The 22,018-nt window shown below is 44.3% G+C and overlaps 2 protein-coding genes and 3 long non-coding RNA genes across 7 annotated transcripts; 1 reads left to right on the top strand and 4 right to left on the bottom strand.

Moving 5' to 3' along the window:
- Positions 1-335: 335 nt before the first annotated feature.
- Vha100-4 (Vacuolar H[+] ATPase 100kD subunit 4) lies at positions 336-3,210 on the bottom strand. Its single transcript, XM_001358500.4, has 4 exons — positions 2,978-3,210; positions 1,044-2,915; positions 739-976; positions 336-679 (listed from the first exon to the last, which is right to left on the bottom strand). The coding sequence occupies exons 1-4, from the start codon at positions 3,128-3,130 to the stop codon at positions 414-416; spliced, it is 2,529 nt and encodes an 842-aa protein (XP_001358537.1). The 5' UTR covers positions 3,131-3,210; the 3' UTR covers positions 336-413.
- Positions 3,211-4,826: 1,616 nt separating this feature from the next.
- Positions 4,827-5,942, bottom strand: LOC117183363 (uncharacterized). The gene is made up of 2 exons (XR_004468526.1): positions 5,487-5,942; positions 4,827-5,428 (listed from the first exon to the last, which is right to left on the bottom strand). It is a non-coding gene; the product is annotated as an uncharacterized lncRNA (long non-coding RNA).
- A 6,988-nt stretch (positions 5,943-12,930) lies between these two features.
- On the bottom strand, positions 12,931-14,045 carry LOC117183364 (uncharacterized). Its single transcript, XR_004468527.1, has 2 exons — positions 13,591-14,045; positions 12,931-13,532 (listed from the first exon to the last, which is right to left on the bottom strand). It is a non-coding gene; the product is annotated as an uncharacterized lncRNA (long non-coding RNA).
- Positions 14,046-14,963: 918 nt separating this feature from the next.
- On the bottom strand, positions 14,964-15,863 carry LOC26533164 (uncharacterized). 3 transcript variants are annotated; one of them, XR_004470604.1, is made up of 3 exons: positions 15,545-15,863; positions 15,374-15,482; positions 14,964-15,315 (listed from the first exon to the last, which is right to left on the bottom strand). It is a non-coding gene; the product is annotated as an uncharacterized lncRNA (long non-coding RNA). The 3 variants fall into 3 exon arrangements; XR_001451683.2 differs by having other exon boundaries at positions 14,966-15,290; positions 15,374-15,455; positions 15,509-15,858; XR_001451685.2 differs by having other exon boundaries at positions 14,971-15,315; positions 15,374-15,455; positions 15,509-15,857.
- A 939-nt stretch (positions 15,864-16,802) lies between these two features.
- Positions 16,803-18,415, top strand: LOC6897213 (uncharacterized). The gene is made up of 3 exons (XM_002137349.3): positions 16,803-17,125; positions 17,186-17,581; positions 17,646-18,415. Exons 1-3 carry the CDS (start codon positions 17,080-17,082, stop codon positions 18,299-18,301), a joined length of 1,098 nt encoding a protein of 365 aa, XP_002137385.3. The 5' UTR covers positions 16,803-17,079; the 3' UTR covers positions 18,302-18,415.
- The last annotated feature ends 3,603 nt before the right edge of the window (positions 18,416-22,018 follow it).

Genomic DNA, 22,018 nt, shown 5'->3' on the forward strand with positions numbered 1-22,018 from the left:
TCGGGGAACTCTTCCATTTCATTTTTCAGTCAACACACGGATCAGTGGATTGCTTTGATTTTAATTGAAAGAAGTAAGTAATTGGAGTCTTTTGGTAAGTTAATTCAATCGAGTGCCGTTCGAGCCATTTGCTTTTGTTGTTACAGGATTTGGCTTGCTCTAACAATGGACGGGATATTAAGGTAACAAAACCTTGGTCATGGAAATTACTTAACAACAACACGAGGGCTGTATTGAGACCACGCAAATAAATGGCAAATAAAACCTTTGAAACCCCTTAAAGACCAACAGCTATGGTTCAATTTTTTGTATTGCTAATGATAAAAAAGCAGCCATTGTTAATTCTGGAATGCTTTTTATTATTGGACCTGTTGGCCCTTTTAGATTAGGAATACTTTTCGTATGTACCCTTTTTAGTCATCATCGACCACGGTCAACAGGTCTTTGAAGCAGAAGGGCGTGAACGCATGACCTGCTCCCGTATAGAACTTGCTCATGAACTCCACCCAGTGCAGGCGCAGGGTGTGCAGGAAGGCAGACAGACCCTCCATCATCACCATGATGGCGATGGTGAAGAACTCCCAGACGGCGAAGATGATGAACAGCCCAATGGCTCCGGTGTAGCCCTGCATTTGCAGGCCCATCGCCAAGACCATGGTCCACAGCACCTCCGAGAGCTCTGCAAGGAATATTTCAATAGATTGCTGACCCAACTCGGATACAGTTTGTGGGACTTACGAGCATGGGCCAAGGACAGGGCCCAGAGACGGAGATAGGAGGCTGTGTGGGAGATGGTACTCAGGATGTACTCGATGGTGTGGATAGCCTGGTGTATCCAGATCTCGCTCATCGGCTCGTCGTCCTCATTGTGGCCACCGGACTCGTGGGCCTCGGCCACTTCCGTGATGATTACTTCTTTCCCAGTGACCTCGATCTTCTCCACGATTTCATCGACCTGTATCACGAGCTCAGCGGGCTAAGGAATAGAGTTGATGGACCCTTCCTATAACTTTCTTCTGTAAGGAGCTAATCGAATAACTCACCCTGTTTCGGCGCTGGTACTTGATCCAGAGGGGCTTGCCGACCAGAATCCATGGAATACAGATGATGGCCAAGAACAAGAAAATCATTTCTAGCTCCTTTTGAAAGGAGAACATGTTAACTTCACAGCCGGGCACTGCGGTTTCGGTCTTGAACAACACCATGTCGATGAACATAATCAGAACGGAGGGGGCACAGCTCGGGGAGTCAGCCAAGATGTCGGTGGTCGGGCTATACTTGACCCACTTGTAGAACATCATGAAGCACATGTAGCCGAACATCAGGAGCAGGAAGAGCACCTGGGGCACGAACTGGAGGATGATGTATGCGTACTTCTTGAAGAAGACAAAGTTCTCCACCGACATGCACACGCCAAAGGTCATGTGCAGCACCCCGAAGATGATCGACAGCTTCATCTTGTACGTGTTGAGGAAGATGATCTTGTTTGAGGCCGACTGCCACACGGGATCGATGCCCATGGGGTAGACTCCGCGAGTGGCGAGTGAGGGGTTCAACTGCAGCGTCGGATTGGTAAGCACGGTGGTCCGATTGTAGACGTTCACCCAGTGGGAGCCGAACACATTTAACGACTTCGAGAATATGTCGTTGTAGTGGAAGCCCGTGTACATGGCGAACAATCCCATGAGAAGGATAATGTAGCGACCCGCAAAGAAGATGTTCCAGATCTCTCCGCCCCGTTTCTTCAAGAGGCGTTTCTCGTCCAGTACCATCCACAGGCCCAGCAGGAACAGGATGGTGCCGTGGCCCATGTCGCCGAACATCACCGCGAACAGGAAGGGGAAGGTGATGCAGGTGTACAGGCCCGGGTTCACCTCCCGGTAGCTGCTAATGCCGTAGGCGTCGATCAGGTTCTGGAAGCCACGCGTGAACTTGTTAAGCCTGTAGTAGGTGGGCGGGTCCTTCTTGGTGTCCAGCACGTTGAGAAAGGCGGGGATAGTGCTTCCCACGGTGGCCGATCCCGCGGCGAGTGCCGCCTCAACCTGCTCCAGCTCCCGCTTGGGCACCCAGGCCTCGCCAATCAAGCACTTGTTGCCCAGATCCACATTGAACAGGTTCAGGGTGTGGTAGATGGCCTTCATCTTCTTGACCATCGCCGTCCACTTGGGCAGCTGCTTGCCCACCGCGTTGAGCACGCAGTTGCGGTGGTCCTCCGTCTGGCTGATGATGGCCTTCAGATCGTCCAGGCGCGTGCGCACACTCTTCACCATCTCCATGCGCTCCGCGTGCGAGCTGGGACAGGGATACATGTGGGCGTGGAAGCCGGTGCACACCTTGCGAATGCGGGCCTGCAGCTGGTCGCCCTGGAAGAAGACCACAAAGACGCTCTTGTGCAGGACGCTGCCCGTGCGGGGGTCTGTTAGGGGCACGTCCACTTCTGCGCGGCGGACGAAGACGTTGCCGCGAGAGATGCGCCAGAGCATGCGCTCGAAGGCGTATTCCCTTTCGCGATTGATGACGCCGGCCACGAAACCCAGGGTTCCGTTTGACTTCTCCGGGTCCTGGTGGGTGCCGCGTTTGTTCAGGTCGAAGTTGTGCGACTCCTGGTCCGAGAAGAACTGGTCGGTCCGCTCCAGCACTTGGATCATCTCTGTCAACTCGAGATAGCTGGTCTGCAGGTTGATGTTGTTAGCAGCCAGCTCCATGATCTCTGTCTCCGTCTTCTCCAGGTGCGTCTCCAGCTCGATAATGTCGCGGGGCTTTGGAGCAGGCGGGAAATCGTCCATCAGGTCGAGCACCTTGTGCCCGTCTTTTTCTAGTTCGTGGGTCACATAGCGGATCTTCCGCTCCAGCTCATCGCAACGGCGCACCTCCCCGATGAACTTCCGCTGCTGGGCGTTCACGCCCGTGTTCATCTGCAGGGATAAGGATCAGTAAGCACAAAGGACCCTCAATCAACTCTCACATCCCGACTTACATCACGAAACTGGGCACATCCCACCTCGCCGAGCTCGGCAATAGTGTCGTAGGCTGCCTCCGGCTGCAGAAACATCTGCACCAAGGACATCACCTCGCTGCGGAAGATGCTGTCGGTCTCCTGTTTGGGGCCGGAACTCCACCACTTGGGCATTTTAGCTACTTTTTTTATCCTTTTTTTTCGAGGTACAATTCCGGTGTGGGCTTCGCACCGTTGTGGCGCAGCTGATGAACTGATCGACCGGTCAAGTGACTGCCACGAGGAAGGTTCTTCACAAACTTCCAGGCTTATCAGCAGTCGTCAAGTCGCCTGCCTTGCATAATTGCTGGATCAAAAACCCGGGGACACGGTGCATAATTGACCGATCCATCAAGTTTTCAGAACGTCCATCCCCCTGATGATTTGCTGCCCGGCCCTTGTCGATGAATCGCAGTCTTTCCTTATCAGCTAATTGACTTTCTCACAACGACACAGAACGTCTTATGAACGCTCTATTTGATATAGTGTCGGTTCCGCGTTACAAATTATTTGGAGAATACATATAGAAATATGGCTAGCTGCTCTCTTGGCTGAAATTCATCGTTGAAGATTTTATGGAGTACTCCACAGCTGTGTCGCTTGCATCCGTGCTCAAAGATAGATTTGCGTCGGGAGCCGGAGGTACCAAGAGAAACCGCTAATATTCATATAAATTTAAGTTCTTACTTGCAAAACATTATAATATATTCTAATCTATATCATTTCTCATATCACCTAGGAATGGTATCGATGATTGACCGAAACAGCTCTTACTAAGATTGATGGAAGGTGTAGCATACAACGTACAGGGTCGAGGAGCTGATGATAAGTAAACGGGAGTAGGAAGTACGCGCTGGCTTCGGCTTTTGTCTCTGGTCGGCGGGGTGTGGGCATGGAGGAAATTTTACTACCCATTTATAGCTCTGGCAAATGGTCGAGATAAGAATTTATAAAAAAAAATCGCGTACGAGTAGGGAAAGGATACTAGGAAACGGGATACAGGGGGGTCAAAGGGACAGATCAGCATGTACACGTGAACGAAGAAGATCACCGGTCAGATCTTTGTCGGCTGCGGTATCGCCCATTGGCGAGAACGCCCACCCTACCATGATCCTTCAGGGCCACCTATTAATCGTCAGGATCCCTCCAACAAAGACTGCGGTGGGTCACATCTCCGTTTTTCGAGGTTGCATGGTTCCGATATAATCTATTTAGCCACGGTTCATTTCCAAAACTACTTTATTTAAACAATCCATAATTCTTCATTTAAATTCCTATAAAACCTAACGCTAATAGAACCTAGTCCCTAATATAAGCCTGCTATTCGGTATCGTCTTACATTTATAGGGTATTACTAGTATTAAGAGTATCATAGGGGCGAGGTAGCGTATAAGGTTCTTAAATCTATAAAAATGATTAGTAGTATGTATAGATAAAGGCAAGAAATAGGTACGTGTTCATCATATGAACAAGGAAACGTCATATGTCATTACGGTACTTGGGCAGTGCCAAAACCAGACAAAAATCGGGTATATGGAAAGTCGTTTAAAGGCATGAGTACTACGTGTGTAAAACCGTGATCATGGTTGAAGACCAACGAATAGTTACCGCACATTCATTCTTTTCAGATTGCTTACTTGTTTTGTTTTTTCTCTTATAATCACTTACGAGACGATTAATAACTTTGACTCCCACGCAGAAAGATCTTTCGTTGTGTGTTGGATGAGGTGATTTGATGGGTGGATGAGTATGATGATGTGTGTGATTGTGATGAGTATCTGCATAGATGATGAGATGAATGCGTGGCAACCAAAATCAAAAACTGTAAAAATAATTGGTATTAATACACTACTCATTTGTTCAAGTTCGACTTAGCCCATGGACAGGAATTCCCTTTTGGTTTATACCGTATTTACTTGGCTTTTGCACATTTTTGCCGTATAAAAAGAACATTGTTAAACAGAAAGCGGATAAAAAAAACAGGGTTTCGCATATCGGGTCTAATTTCGAAAGAAAGATAGAGAATATAACTAAATCCGATGCGGGTTCGATGCTTCCCGGCTGGAGACCGAGTTCCTACTCGAGGTCTGAAGGTGGCACACGATTGTACCGGGCGCAGGTAACATCAGCTGCTTCCGATGCCAGGGGTCAATGACCGCGGTCCATCTGCGGCGTGAGGTTAGGTACCCTCGCCCACTGGATTGCTCGTGGGGGGGGACTGGTTTATTTGAAGAGTCACTCAGCTCATCCCCATGGGTCGAACGTGTCCAGGCGAAGATTGCAGAGCACACCGATCGGGTTTACTTGAGGAGCAAGTCCATGCCCTCGGCTACCGAACGGTGGTACGGGCACGTGGCCAAGAGGTCTCCGGGAATAACCAATCCGTATCTTCTAGACCAGCGTTTCAATACGTGGATACTAGTGGTGCTAATCCTACACGGAAAGAACAGAACATTTTTCAACGGGTCGCTGCAGCTGGGTGGATAATTACCTCAACAGAATTGCACCACTGTTTCGAAAAATGTTGATACACTGGGGGCGCTCGTTTCCAAATGGTCGAACGGCTGCCCCAGTATTGGCGATATATAAATGGGCGCGTCCACTCAAATTCAATGATCACTTTGAGCCGCACTTGGCACTTGCACTAGGCTTTGACTTTGGGCTTGACCTTGTTTAGAGAACTGGGTCAGCTCAAGCAGACTTCTTTTTTTCACTGCCGGTCACTCTGACGGCCACGAGGTAACAAAGACAGAGGCTGGGACTACTAGGTACAGCAACCCACGTTTTTTCCACACCTTCTATGGTCTTTTTCTGTTATACAGAATCCAGCCACAGCAATATTTAATGAAATATAGTGCAAAGCAGAAAAATTGCATATCTTAGTGTTGCCACTTGGTCGCAAAACAGCTGATACTCTATGTATGGTTAAAGCTCACAAGCTCTGCAACTCGAATTTTTTTTCTCTGCCTAGTTTTAGGCTGTAATTTTGGGAGTTAGCCGTTCATAATTCAAATAAACGGCACGACAAGCGTCGAATATTACACCCCCCCGCTGAAATCACACTTTGGGGTCTTGCTAACCAAAGCGTGATCCACACTTGGAGTGCTTGATACGATTTATTGTTTAATATCTTTTGCGTGATATTTACCTATAAAGCGACCCTGGAAGTCTTCCAGCTCATAGTAGCTGTTCCCGAGTCTTTTCTTAATGCGGGCTTTCCGAAACGTAGGTGCCAGTTTCGCATTAAAGCCTTTCACAAAACTACTCTGATCAAAATTTCGTCTATAAACTTCTTGACCCACTTGAAAGTTTACTTCTCGGCTTCGAAGATTATAGATATTTTCGTTTCGAACATGCTGCTGTTTCATTGCTTCTGCAGCGGTCTTGCGAATTAGCTCGAAGGAATCGTCGCGATCAAATACCACAGTTCGGTCCTCCAACATACTGAGGTTTCGTAGGAGTTGATAAGTGGAACCGCCAGTAATCATGTTTTGGCCAAAAGCAACACGATATGGGCTACTTTTGACGGCTGCATGCACACTGGACCGTAACGCACAAGTAATGAAGCTAATCTGCTCATCCCAATTGGATTGATCGGGCTTAATGTACGCTTTGATAGCAGCGAGTACTGAGCGATTTACCCGCTCTGAGGCATTGGTTTGGGGAGCGTAGGCGGCGGTGTACGAATGTCGAATTTGGTATTTCGCTAACAGATCATTAAACTTGTGTGACTTGAATTGAACACCGTTATCTGACACTATCACTTCCGGGACTCCAAAGCAATGAAACAGGTCTTCCTCCATGAACCGAATTACGGCATCCGCCGTAAATTTCTTTACCACTTTTAGGAAAGGAAATTTAGAAAAATGATCGAGTACTACAAAAATGCCTATATTTCCAGATCGACTTCGGGGGTACGGACCTAGAAAATCGACATAAAGTTTCTGAAATAGCCGAAAGGTCTCTCCTGCTTTGCCCATTGGGGGACGTAGAGGACGATTGGGGTGCTTACAACATTTGCACACTTCGCAATTGTTGATAAACGCTTTTACATCGCCCACTAAATTTGGCCAATAATAGAAGCGTCGAACTCGTTCTAGCGTCTTATTGATCCCACTGTGAGAAGCTAAGGGATGTTCGTGGCCTTGTTTAAGCACTTCTGTCACCAGAGCTCTGGGAACCCACAGTTTCCAGCACATGTCGTCACTAATTTGCTCACCAGTGGCGTGTTCAGCTCGACGATACAGAAGGTTATCCATTACTTTTACATCAGGTAAACGATCTGGATTAGCTTGAATTTTCGCAATGAGTTCCTGATAGTCAGTGGATTTAAACGCTTCCGATTGAAGGTCCACTAGGCTATCAATGCCAATATACGATAAGTCTTCGGTATGCACTCGTGATAAGGCATCCGGAACGATGTTCTGACTACCCTTTCTATGAAAAATCTGAAAGGTGAAGCCTTGCAGTTTCAGTGCCCATCGAGCTAGTCTCGAGTTTAGGTCAGCCTGTGACATCAGCCATTTTAATGAGGCATGATCGGTAATAATGGAAAACTGATGCCCTTCTACATACGCTCTAAATTTCTTGACGCACATGACCGCTGCCAAACACTCTTTTTCGGTTACGGAATAATTACGTTGACATTGGTTCAATTTGCGTGACATAAAAGCGATGGGTACCTCGTTGCCATCTTCATCTGATTGCATCAGGACACCACCCACTCCTGTGTGACTCGCATCACAATGGATTGAAAAAGGAATGGTAAAATCGGGACTGTGCAACACAGGAGCGTTACACATCTGTGATTTTAAGGCATCGAACGCGATCTGTGCTTCATCGGTCCATTCAAATTTTCGCTTGCTCTTAAGTGTATCTGAGATTGGCGCTGCGATACCCGCATAATTTTTTATGAATTTGTGGTACCAACCAGTGAGACCTAAGAACCTACGGACTTGTTTCACGGATCGGGGGACCGGAAACTCTTGAATCGCTTGGACCTTCTCAACATCTGTCTGGATCGTTCCGTTGCCTATAATATGTCCTAGGTATTTGATCTCCTTTAGGCAAAATTTGGACTTCTCCACGTTTATGGTCAGACCAGCTTCGCGTAATCGGGCAGACAGGACATTGAGGACTTGAATATGCTGCTCAAAGGATTCAGAGATCACCAACAAATCGTCTAGATAAATAAATATCTCATTTCGTAGAGATGGCGGTATCACTTTATCCATCAACTTGGACATCGTTTGGGGTGCATTACACAACCCAAAGGGCATGACCGTGTACTGATACAACGGGCGCCCTGGGATGGTAAACGCCGTTTTTTCACGAGCGCTTACTTCCAGCGGAATTTGCCAATAGGCATCCTTCAAATCGATGCTTGAAATGAACTCAGCTCGAGGAAGCCGACTGAGAATGCCATCGATCAATGGCATGGGATAAGCATTCTTAACAGTGACTTCGTTCAGTTTCCGACTGTCGATGCATAATCGCACCTTTCCCGGTTTACGAACGAGGACCACGGGTGACGACCATGCGCTATCTGATTCTTCGATTACTCCAAGAGCTAACATTCGGTCTACCTCTACGTACATTAGCTTTTCAACGGCTGGAGACACAGCATAATGTCGTTGCTTTATTGCCTTTGCGCTGCCCACTTCAATATCGTGCGACAACCAGCCGGTTTTTCCCAGACCTTGCTTTGCAAAGGAGGGAAACAAGTTGACCGTCTCTGCTAACTGAGCTTGCTGATGCTTCGACAAACACACATGTAACGTACTATCAAATGCTAAGCTTGACACCTCTGGACTGGATGATTTATTGGCTAGAAAAGCAGGTAACAAATTAAAACGAGACCAGAAGTCTATGCCTAGATATAGGTCTTGCGCCAAGGATGGGACTACAAACAATTTCAAGACTTTCTTCTGGCCTTGAAAACCCACTTCGGTGGTGACCTTGCCAATTATTGGCTGGCTCTGCCCATCCGCCGTACGTACTGCTGCTCTCCCAGGCTTGATCTGGTTCGGATTCTGAACCAGGTCGGCCGCAAACTTCCCACCTATGCAACTTATGGATGCACCGGTGTCCATCAGTCCACTGAGCGTCCTTCCCAGTACGGTGACTTCCGCATAGGGTCGCCAGTCCTTAGACGTATTAACGACTGACGCCAATACGTTAGAGCGCTCGGTTTTGACAGTTTGCCGATATTGGAGCAATCGCTTTCGAGATCGAGTCGGTAATGGATTTCGGTCCTCACTTGGGGGTAAAATACAAGTGGGTGAAGGAATGTCTGAGAGTTTTTTTAAGTCAGGGAGTAATGGAACTGTCGAAACGTCCATTAAATGGTGTTCGTTGCTTTCGAACTGTTTGGTTTGCGTGCACCTGTCGATTGTGCACGGCTTGACGAGTTTTTTGGATCGTTGCACCTAGAGCACGACGGTTTATACGTATCCCGTTTGCCACAGCCGTAACAAAAGACGGTGCGATCACCTACGCAGTCTTGATACCGATGCCCCTGACAACCACAGTTCCAACAGGAAAGGGTTACTGCAGCGATATCTAGCTGTTCTGTTTCATCGACCTCATCGCCTTCCTTGTCTGTCTGTACCACAATTTCATGCACCTGTCGTCGTATAGGATTACGCTTCGGCTCAGCGCTGCCCATAGGCTTAGCCACTGATTGCAAAAACCGTTCGCGAGTACGCACTATGTTGCGCAATTGTGCTACTGACAGAATGGGAATGTATAAAATTTCATGTTGGATATCGGCCAAGAGATTCGACTTTAGCACTTCCAACAGCGACATTTCGGACATGGGGTTGACTAGTTTGTCGGACAAGGTTACAATGGCTTCGTAAAATGTATCAAATAGTTCGTGCGGCTTCTGCTTTCGTTGCACTATTGCCGTACGAATTTCCAGATCGGTACGCCCATCTCTAAATCGAGTTTTTAAGGCTGTACTTAGCTGCGGCCAGGTCACGGATGGTACGCTTTTATGGTAACGCCAAAACCACTCGCTCGCACTGGCTTCAAATAAATAAATGGCGTTTCTGGCCACTAGATCGAGATTACCCTCTAAGGTCTGCTTGGTTAGCGCTTCTATCCGATATATGAAATCTTCCACCGACATGGACGAATTTCCGGAAAACCGCACCTTCCATCCTGCGATTATTTGTCCAATCCTATCTGGTCGTAGTCCCGCTATCTGTTGGGATCCCCATGGGGTTACCGAGACATTAGACTCATTAGCCTGATTTATCGGGGCACCTACGGACTCTCGAGTTGGTATTTGGAACAACTGTTCGAAGGTTTGATTTTCTCCACTAGGCTGTGAAGATCCAGCAGCTTGGTCATTCGGCGGCTGTACCGTTGGACTTGCCAAACGTTGGAATCCTATTTCCATAGTCTGAGTCATTTGAGTCATGGCTTGAGACAACAACCCGATTTGACCCATAGCGTCCGTCAACGCCTGTGCCATTTGAGCCAAGCCTGGGCTTGCTTCATTCGCTGGCTCGCTACTCTGAACTGGCATGATTGGTACACCGACTTCAGTTGGACCAACGGAAGGTAAATTTTCAGTGTTCGCAGCTGGACCTGCTGTCACACGCTGTGATCTGGTTCTCATTCGAAGCTGAGAAGACTCTACGTTCGAGGCGGACGCCTGCGCTACGGCTAATTCCTCAGCTAAGCTAGGAGCAGATGATTGTAGGGGCTTGTTGCACGCCGGGCACACGGTCTTTTCACCTCTTCTCGTATTAAAACACACTAAATGAAATACGTGGTTACAACTTGTTCTTAAAAGCTGTGTCCGATATTCTACCTGTCTTACGCAAATACAACAGATAATATCGGAATGGTCGTTTTGATCAATCTCGTCAAAACTCCAATCCAATGACATCCTATCCTAATTTTACTAATATATGATTTTCTTTTCTACTCTCGATTATTAACTTTTAACGATCGATATATCTACTCTGTATCCACAAAATTCGGAAACCATGCAACATTCGTCTAATAGGAGTGTGTCCCCCACTGACTCTGGTGATATTATTAACAATCAACAAGCAGTACAATGAGTCATCGGATGAACTGGGACCGTTCGGTAGTTCTACACCACTGACGGATATCCGAGCAATCCGAAACCCTGACAAACCGATGGCCCTCTACTTATACTGTAGGTCGCAAAAACTGTAGGTCGTCCAGAACCACAATACAGTAGAGCCATTCCACCTACGTCTGTCAAACAAAAAAAAACGGAACAACAATAGAAAAACTGAAGAAGTAGACAAGGTTATGCTGACCCAGGAAATATACCATCTCCGATTCTATTGCCTTCGTTCGCGGGCAGGCCGTAGCTCTAAACCACTGACTAACCTGATCCAGGCCAAAACGGCAGACAATGATCAGCAACGGTATGGACAAGTTCATCCCCCAAACAACACGCTCCCATCTTGGTGGGTAGGCAGTAGAGCTAATCCACTTTGAAACCTAAATCCGACCGAAACATTAGAACGCGCTATTTAGCGGAGTGGCCTATCCGGCCAGATACTACAGGTTCGTTACTATGCCTAGTAATTTGATTAACCTCGAGCGCGGGGCTTTAAAGTCTTTTAGAAACTGCTACGCAATCCAGCTACTCGAAGTCAATCACCCAGACAATGCACGACCATGTATATCTGTTGGGAATTAATGGATGAAGGAATAAGTCTTGTGCCACTGCATTGAGATGCAGCTCGCATTGGTGTTGATGACTTTATAAAACTTTCTTGGTCGGGGCAAGCCGAAGAAGGGCCCCACGTTGGGCGCCAAATTTTACAAATTCTTTGCGAAACCCTGCCATAAAATCGTGACAGACTTTTCGAACCAATTGCCATTTAAAATTTGTCTTTACCTGTAGCATACAACGTACAGGGTCGAGGAGCTGATGATAAGTAAACGGGAGTAGGAAGTACGCGCTGGCTTCGGCTTTTGTCTCTGGTCGGCGGGGTGTGGGCATGGAGGAAATTTTACTACCCATTTATAGCTCTGGCAAATGGTCGAGATAAGAATTTATAAAAAAAAATCGCGTACGAGTAGGGAAAGGATACTAGGAAACGGGATACAGGGGGGTCAAAGGGACAGATCAGCATGTACACGTGAACGAAGAAGATCACCGGTCAGATCTTTGTCGGCTGCGGTATCGCCCATTGGCGAGAACGCCCACCCTACCATGATCCTTCAGGGCCACCTATTAATCGTCAGGATCCCTCCAACAAAGACTGCGGTGGGTCACATCTCCGTTTTTCGAGGTTGCATGGTTCCGATATAATCTATTTAGCCACGGTTCATTTCCAAAACTACTTTATTTAAACAATCCATAATTCTTCATTTAAATTCCTATAAAACCTAACGCTAATAGAACCTAGTCCCTAATATAAGCCTGCTATTCGGTATCGTCTTACATTTATAGGGTATTACTAGTATTAAGAGTATCATAGGGGCGAGGTAGCGTATAAGGTTCTTAAATCTATAAAAATGATTAGTAGTATGTATAGATAAAGGCAAGAAATAGGTACGTGTTCATCATATGAACAAGGAAACGTCATATGTCATTACGGTACTTGGGCAGTGCCAAAACCAGACAAAAATCGGGTATATGGAAAGTCGTTTAAAGGCATGAGTACTACGTGTGTAAAACCGTGATCATGGTTGAAGACCAACGAATAGTTACCGCACATTCATTCTTTTCAGATTGCTTACTTGTTTTGTTTTTTCTCTTATAATCACTTACGAGACGATTAATAACTTTGACTCCCACGCAGAAAGATCTTTCGTTGTGTGTTGGATGAGGTGATTTGATGGGTGGATGAGTATGATGATGTGTGTGATTGTGATGAGTATCTGCATAGATGATGAGATGAATGCGTGGCAACCAAAATCAAAAACTGTAAAAATAATTGGTATTAATACACTACTCATTTGTTCAAGTTCGACTTAGCCCATGGACAGGAATTCCCTTTTGGTTTATACCGTATTTACTTGGCTTTTGCACATTTTTGCCGTATAAAAAGAACATTGTTAAACAGAAAGCGGATAAAAAAAACAGGGTTTCGCATATCGGGTCTAATTTCGAAAGAAAGATAGAGAATATAACTAAATCCGATGCGGGTTCGATGCTTCCCGGCTGGAGACCGAGTTCCTACTCGAGGTCTGAAGGTGGCACACGATTGTACCGGGCGCAGGTAACATCAGCTGCTTCCGATGCCAGGGGTCAATGACCGCGGTCCATCTGCGGCGTGAGGTTAGGTACCCTCGCCCACTGGATTGCTCGTGGGGGGGGACTGGTTTATTTGAAGAGTCACTCAGCTCATCCCCATGGGTCGAACGTGTCCAGGCGAAGATTGCAGAGCACACCGATCGGGTTTACTTGAGGAGCAAGTCCATGCCCTCGGCTACCGAACGGTGGTACGGGCACGTGGCCAAGAGGTCTCCGGGAATAACCAATCCGTATCTTCTAGACCAGCGTTTCAATACGTGGATACTAGTGGTGCTAATCCTACACGGAAAGAACAGAACATTTTTCAACGGGTCGCTGCAGCTGGGTGGATAATTACCTCAACAGAATTGCACCACTGTTTCGAAAAATGTTGATACACTGGGGGCGCTCGTTTCCAAATGGTCGAACGGCTGCCCCAGTATTGGCGATATATAAATGGGCGCGTCCACTCAAATTCAATGATCACTTTGAGCCGCACTTGGCACTTGCACTAGGCTTTGACTTTGGGCTTGACCTTGTTTAGAGAACTGGGTCAGCTCAAGCAGACTTCTTTTTTTCACTGCCGGTCACTCTGACGGCCACGAGGTAACAAAGACAGAGGCTGGGACTACTAGGTACAGCAACCCACGTTTTTTCCACACCTTCTATGGTCTTTTTCTGTTATACAGAATCCAGCCACAGCAATATTTAATGAAATATAGTGCAAAGCAGAAAAATTGCATATCTTAGTGTTGCCACTTGGTCGCAAAACAGCTGATACTCTATGTATGGTTAAAGCTCACAAGCTCTGCAACTCGAATTTTTTTTCTCTGCCTAGTTTTAGGCTGTAATTTTGGGAGTTAGCCGTTCATAATTCAAATAAACGGCACGACAAGCGTCGAATATTACAAAGGATGGTAGTGGGATCGACGTTGAAATACTTGACATAGATGAATTTTGTGTCGTTCCATAGAGCTTGATGCATATTGCCGTCAGTCTCAGTCATTGCCAGTCTCTCATATAAACATAAGAGTACATGATGAATAAACTATATAAACCAAACAATTAAAATTATCAAAAGGAAGATACTGCACTGGGCGATATGCTCAAATGATGTCGTCAGCACAACAATTATAAAATGGTGGAAAATTCACTGGCAGGGCACTGTACTAAATAGCTAAGTACTAAGCTATTCTATTGGCTAAGGCTAATTTAAAGTGTTTTAATTTTGAAATGAATTTAAAATTCATTTCCTTGAATGGTAACTACACGATATATACACATTCGCTACATAATAACTACATTTGTATGTAATTATCTAAAGCGACACCTGAAGGGGAAATCTGTATTTTGTAAGCGACCAACCGCTAACCGCTTTTTGAAATCGTTGCGGAGGTTCAAGTACGCTCCGAGGGGGATGATCGTTGCGGGGGTGCAATGATTCTACCTTTGGGACAAGGACCACTTCAAAATATGGGTACGGTGGATCGATGGACTTCAAGCTTTCCAAGCTGATTTAAGAAGTAACTAATAATGACATTGTTTGTCACTGGGGCGCCCCCGATGGTCAAGTTTGTTAAAATTCGGTTTCGCTACCAGGTGTCGGTGCTCGAAGCGTCAAGCAGCGTCATGCATCGATTGTCTTGCTGGGACCCTCTTTGGGCACAGACTTCTATGCCGCGATCCCCGCCTCTTACCCCGCCAGGTAAAGTTATTAAATTATTACCTATTATTTCTCGTGTATTGAAAGATACAAACATTTCTGAGTGGGAGGGAGTGTGCTCACATGAGAGAGTATGTTTGTTTGTGTCGAGTACCTTCCTGTGTGGGTCAAAAATACATGCCCAGCGGTTTGTCGCTGAGGAATATGATCGCATGACCATTGTCGGGGGTGTTTAATTACATTTGAGTTGAAGTTACTCCTTGTTAAGGAATAAAAGAGCCAATTCGGAACATGAAGCAGATATTCTTGAAACCGGAGGTAGCCATATCAGTACTCTGAAGACGAAGAATTTCGCAGAGGATCATCGCCAGCGCGCACGGTAATATTTGCACACTCTGCGCAAGACAATGAAATGCACAACTGAATCAGATACAAGGAATCAATATCCATATCAAAAACCACTCGATCCAATACATACTTGGTAAAAATACGGTGAGGAAACCCCAACACGGCATTAAATGGCTTAAGTACTTCCCTATAGTGAACATGGTTTTCTTACTCTACAGAGTAAAATGTTTGAATATTAGCTGGAAAGGAGAAATTGTTAGCTCACTTTCGAATCGCCAATTATAATCAATAATCCAGACACCATGTATGATGCCGCAAATATACAGGACCCATAAGAAAGAATTGGAAGTATATTGAATCTCGATTCTTTCAATACTCCATTCTCCGTGCTCTCAGAAATTATCTCTATCGACTTATCCGAGCTCGTGCTAACAATGAAGATTAGGCAAAATATTAGAATAAATATCCCCCAGCCGATGTTCCATTTTGCAAAATAGTAGGTCCATTGTTGATCTGTACCACATTCATCAAATGAACTACACATTGCAAAAGGAAGTTTTTGGAAAAAGTTTTAAAGATGACTATTAACTGAGTTCTAAATTCTGAATTCTATTGGTGAATACGGACTTCTCAACCGTTTCTACGATCAAAAATCGAATAAACACAGAAGGGGCTGTGCCACAAGAAACTTTCTTCTTCATTCTGGCTATAGTATTTTTGTGATTTGATCTGGTTCGATCCAATTTGATTTGATTTAATCCGTTTTGTTTCTACATCCTGATTACGTCCTGGATCGATTCGAAGACGCTGTCGGTGCCTCTGAATACACCGATATCGCAAAGTGTGTGAAATGATCAATATATCAGAACAAAACCTATACCTCCTAAAGTATTTAATATAACATAAATTGGAGCTTACAGGAAGATGTAGACAAATTTAAAGAAGTTTTTTTTAGCAATATGAATATTTTTCCAAATATTTGGAAAATATGAGCTTTACAGCTGCACCATCCGCATCATACTTATGTTAGGTTCGATGACCAATAACGAGAAAGAATTCCTATCATTTAATTTTAAGCCCCGTTTGAATAACACGTAATATCTCCTGGAATTTGGACTCAATGTAACAGCGTATTTGGATCATGCTTAGATATCAGTGGTTGAGTTTCTAGAAAAATACCGCAGCTATGATCTATATTCTTTGAAGATCTTCATTATGCTCAGTTCCACTACATTCTCTGCATTTACTACAGTCTTCACAACATTATGCAACTTAGATTTCTCTTGTTCAAAAACTAGCTAAAATCTTTTTTCGATTAGCTCACTGGAATATTTTCTAAACCACAATATGGATATGAGCCAATATTGCTTACAACATGGAACGACCACCTGTTTACACTCGGACTGAGTCATTGCGTTTTCACTTGTATCCGAATTCTCTTAAATAGTCTATTATCGCGCTCATTCTAATTACGCTCTCAGTGCATACGCCTACACACATTATATTCCATTGCTTCGAACTTTTCTTGCTAGTCGCAGTCCACAACATCGTCGAAAGCGGAACAGCTTTTCTCCCTCTAAACTGCCACGGCTTCTAACAATCGCGTAAAAAACATCGAACAATATAACACCAAAGTAAAACCTAACAACGGGGGAGTTTTATTCGTACAAGGAGAAGCTTTTTGACCCACTGTGCCTTGCTTGAAACCGAGCAAAGAATTTCCGAACTTCCGCGAAACTTAGTTTATCATCAGGTTCAAGAATTTGAGTAGTTCAATAAAATCAAGACAATCTCTCATGTGGTAATCAGTTGTAGCTCTAAGCCCAAGCTGTGAGGATGATCTACGTGCGGTGTCTCTGTCTAAGTCTTAGTCTATTTGTTTGTAAGTTTCTCTGTAAATTGTACATACATATATTTTGTTTGAGAGCCGTTATCTTTGCAGTACTCGGAAGTGCTCGGCCTGATTGCGTGCTTAGCAAACATGACCTATCGCAGACTAATAGGGTTTTTGCCACACGAGATGGTTTGAGCTATCATCTCTTTCGTAAGGATGTAGTTCCTAACAGTGCACAAGTACACTCGATTTGCAATTACAATGATATAGTAATTTCCACATGCACTGCAAATGGATTCCATCCAGTACTAAAAACAGCTGGTTGTAAAAAGCCCACAACCCCAATAGTGGAAGAGGTCAACGATGCCAGTTGCCCTTACAAGATGTATCGTGTGGGCTATAGGTTCGAAAATGTAGCATTTCTAGAGATCTACAGAAGCTGTTACAACCCTGATAAAGTTCAAGCGCATTTTACCATTTACATGGCCCAGACCAGCACCTCGGGTAAGTTTTGGTTCGATCAACGGTCATTAACTGGAAATATCAACTAATCTGCGCCTCTGTCTAGCCGTGGAGCGTCCAATGCATTTTAATACTGACCGCATAATCAGTGGAGCAGCTGCGGCATCCTTTCAGAACACTCAGATCTATTCCAGATACAATGCACTCTTGGGACGCCAGACTTATTTTGCAGCTGGCACAAATATGTTCGATCGGGGCCATCTGACGCCATCCCTTGATTTTGCCTTTAAGGCAAGCAGAGGACAGACCAACAAGTACATCAATTTGATACCACAGTTCAAAACCATCAACCGCGGGAACTGGAAAACCATCGAGAACTGGGTACGCCGACAGTTGTCTGAGAGACACTTCGATGCTTTAAAGGTCTGCACTGGTGTATTGGGGGTGCTCGAGCTGTACTCGAGCACTTATCGCGCTGACATACCAATGTTTTTGATTAACAACAATAAGAATCCCATTCCCAAGTGGATATACAAAATTGTAAGCCACATATCAGGCCGCAAATTCGTTTTCCTCACCTACAACAACGCACATGCAACCACACGGCCGACTGGACAAGCCGTGTCGAACGTTTGCAGAGAATTGTCATGCCGAAGCTTAGGACTTAAATTACGGAACGAGGGGACGGCCGGATACACCTTCTGTTGCGAGCCACACGATTTTATTGCTAGAAATCTCACACGTTTAACAGGCATTTGCTGAATCCTGGGAGCGTGAAAGCTTATGGTTTGTAACTTTTTTTTTAACTGTATTTAAAATGGTTATGGGGCTCCGAAAGTACCAGGAGCAAAATAAAGCAATATATTCTTATTATAACTATACCCTTCCTTGAGGAGTACTAGATTAAACATAAACGAGGGGGAACGTTGTGAGTTGCTGCGGACACCGCAACTCTACGGTTATACCCGATACTAAGTCAGTATGGCTCTCCTCCGGCAGACGGCGCTAATATTTAACGACACGACAAAGAGTGCGTGCGAGAGAGACAGAAAATCAGTCTGAGCGTGACGTCGGGCGCTGCGTAGCCACTGCAAATTGATTTGTTCCTTTTGGCTATAAAAATGATCTGATCTGATCCAGATTCAGCAATCTAATAGATATGGTCATTATCTATGATTCTGCGTTTTTAGTTTTCTCAAATCTGCAATATTGTGGATGCAACAGATTTTCGTCCTTTGTGGGGGCGGATGAGGGTGGGGCGAAATTCTGAGATATACGTTTTATAGTGACATCTTAAAGGAGTGTGTGTACCAAATTTGGTTACTCTAGCCTTAATAGTCTCTGAGATTTGTGGTTGCCTAAGATTTTCGTCATTTGCGGGGGCGGAAGGGGGTGTGGCGAAATTTGGATACGAAACGGTCAAGGTCCGATATCACAGGAGTGTGGATACCAAATTTGGTTGCTCTGGCTCTTATAGGTTCTGAGATCCTTGAACTCATATTTTGCAATTGGCAAAACCGACCATGAAACCTGTGTGTTAGAGTGAGACAGAGCGAGAAAGAGTGAAATTGTTTTCGTGATTCTGGCTGTAATAATTATACGATCTGGTTCAGATTTTGCACTCTAGAAGATAAAGTCATCTTCTACGATTCTGCGATTTTAGTTTTCTCGTATCGTCGAAATTGTGGATGCCACAGATTTTCGCCCTTTGTGGGGGCGGAAGTGGGCGGGGCAAAGTTTTGAAATATTTTTGGAGCAGTGACATATCACAGAAGTCTGGATCCAAAACATCGTTGCTCTAGCTCTTATAGTCTTTGAGCATTAGGCGCTGAAGGGGACGGACAGACGGACGGACGGACAGACGGACAGACGGACGGACGGACAGACAGACAGGGCTCAATCGACTCGGCTATTGATGCTGATCAAGAATATATATACTTTATAGGGTCGAAAACGATTCCTTCTGGACGTTACACACATCCACTTTTACCACAAATCTAATATACCCCAATACTCATTTTGAGTATCGGGTATAAAAAGGCTACTCTGAGAAAGTCTTTATTGTTTCTATATGTTCGTACATAGCCCGCAAAGTTTTGATTAATATATAGCTGCCATAGTATGATACAGATAGTATGATCACAAGGTGTGATTGTGATTGTAGGGGAAAAGGGTGGCTTGGGTGGGACCAATTAAATGACGCACAGTATACGGTATTTCCCAGAAAATGTTTCTGCTGTGATCTTATACTGCAGCGAGCTAGATTTTATTTATTTAGATTAGATTTTATAGTAGATGATTAATGAAATACCCAGAGAACTGACCGCAGTAACTGGAAATTAATTGTGCTCGATCTGTCCGACACCAGGAAGGGGAATATACAATCAGTTTACCTCTTTCCTCCCGACATAAATCCCGCCCCCAAGTGGAAGTACACCATCTTTAGCCATCGCTTTCTTCACCTACAACAACAAACAACTCTTGGACGCCCAAACGGTTTGGATCTGCGGAAGACCAGGAAGGAAGGATATTCTGCTACAATCCAAGGCACTAATCATCCATATTTGACAAAAATGTATTAAAACAGATGAGATTTGACAGTCATCATAAATGTATTTCTATTGTTTAATGGCAACCTGAGTGTGATCAAATTTTCGAAACTCACAACAAAAAAACGGTACTGTGAAAATGTTCAGCCAGATACTCGTAGATCAGTTTTTACTCAAAAGTAGGCTGTGTCTATGATTATCCGATGCCTTTGAAAATAATTTTCACTATTTTTTTTCAGTATGTCGTTAGCGTTCATTGGGAACACAACATATGTACATCTCAACAAACACTGCAAACTCCACACAAACTTTTTTTTCAAAAATTTTGTTTTATTAATTTAGTCCTTTTTTGGATAAACAGTAGGCTGCTTATCATTCTTTGCAATTTTAAACGATAACGTTAGTATCTGTAACCTCGACCAACAAATTATTTCTTACAAAACTAAACGAATTTTTATAGCTTTCAATTTCACAGTAGGCTAGTAGTTTGCAAAACTAATATATATATATATATTTTTCCGTTTCTCCCACCAAATGTCCTAAAGCCAACAACTTGAGCTTGAATATCAGCATGGCTTCTCGACCTAAACGTCCCGCTCCGTCATATGTGATGTGGATGAACGTCGAAGGACGTCAGCGCATAAAGATGGAGCATCCCAATTGCACCGTCCCCCAAATGGGCAAACGTGGGGGCGAGATCTGGAGGGGGATGGACGAGAAGGAGAAAGACAATTGGAAATCGCAAGCTTGTCTTGCTATGATCAACTACAAGAAGAAGTTGGACGGGTGGAAATGCCGAAAAAACATTAAGCGTCGTTAAGCAGAAGATTAGCCGAAGTAAGCTCTCCAAATTCGTAGTCTCTATTCAGTTTTCAAAAAGCACACGGGCTCAGCTGAAACAAAAATTAACTTCCGTGAAGGATTTAAATTTTAAATGTATTGAGTATCATTGAGGTCAAATCATATATTGAGGTCGTTGGTGCAATACTATGTTTACCTCTCCACTGAAAAAATTGTATGGTATTATAATGAAACCAAGAAATATAAAAAAACAGCGTATTTTCTTAACTTTTTTCTTCAAACAGTACATTTTTTCGCGGGTAACTGAAGTTGTCGACCTGTTTAAATAAAGGGGGGTTAAGTGGGCTAAGATCGTTCTTCATTTGATGCTGGTATAGTTAAAAAATTACATGGTATATTTCGGCATATTTCTGAGGGTCACCATCGATAAATCCATTGAAAATAGACTTCTTGTCTGCAATAGAATTTCGAAAATTCCAAAACCGTTTCTTATTAGCTAACAAAAACAAAATACAGTTTCCTATCTAATGGCAAAATGAAATTCCCAATTAGGGTTCTTTGTTCGTTGATGGGACCGAAGTAACCAACCATAAACCAAAAATACCGACGCTACACCGTCTATACCGATATCAGGCTATCGATAAGACTCATCCGTAAACAAGTCGAAATTTTTCTGCGTTTAAGCCAAAATGATAATAAATAAAAGGAGTGATGGAAGATCAAAATTGAGGGAATCGTCATATTTGTTGAATCGGTAATGGCCCGGTTGACAACATTTAAATCCTTGTCGCTCACATTCAAAAAAGTTAGATTTGGCGCGCACCACTCGTAACCAGTTGCTAGTATCGATAACCGAACTTGAATCGGGTAAGGACCTCTTTTACCCGATTGACAGCAATTACAAATAATTACAAACATGTTGCTAATTCCATGCACACATACCCTGGGGAAAATGGATGTTATAGAATTGTGAATATGTTTGTCATCCCAGGAAAAAACAATTTATTTTCAATATATTTTAATATTATTCAATATTATTTAATATTATTTTGAATATTTCAACGATATTTTAAAGCTTATTGTCTTCCTGTAGGGACCAAGAACAGGTATCAGGATCGAGATACATATA

The sequence above is a fragment of the Drosophila pseudoobscura genome, chromosome 2 (assembly GCF_009870125.1).
Source record: "Drosophila pseudoobscura strain MV-25-SWS-2005 chromosome 2, UCI_Dpse_MV25, whole genome shotgun sequence".
NCBI classification, from domain to species: Eukaryota; Metazoa; Arthropoda; class Insecta; order Diptera; family Drosophilidae; genus Drosophila; species Drosophila pseudoobscura.

Coding starts and splice junctions, on each gene's coding strand:
- Vha100-4 (XM_001358500.4), bottom strand. CDS start 3,130: ATGCCCAAGTGGTGGAGTTCCGGCCCCAAACAGGAGACCGACAGCATC. Junction 977..1,043: donor AGTACCAGCGCCGAAACAGG/GTGAGTTATTCG, acceptor TCTATTCCTTAG/CCCGCTGAGCTCGTGATACA. Junction 680..738: donor CCTGTCCTTGGCCCATGCTC/GTAAGTCCCACA, acceptor TATTCCTTGCAG/AGCTCTCGGAGGTGCTGTGG.
- LOC6897213 (XM_002137349.3), top strand. CDS start 17,080: ATGATCTACGTGCGGTGTCTCTGTCTAAGTCTTAGTCTATTTGTTT. Junction 17,126..17,185: donor AAGTCTTAGTCTATTTGTTT/GTAAGTTTCTCT, acceptor TTATCTTTGCAG/TACTCGGAAGTGCTCGGCCT. Junction 17,582..17,645: donor GGCCCAGACCAGCACCTCGG/GTAAGTTTTGGT, acceptor GCCTCTGTCTAG/CCGTGGAGCGTCCAATGCAT.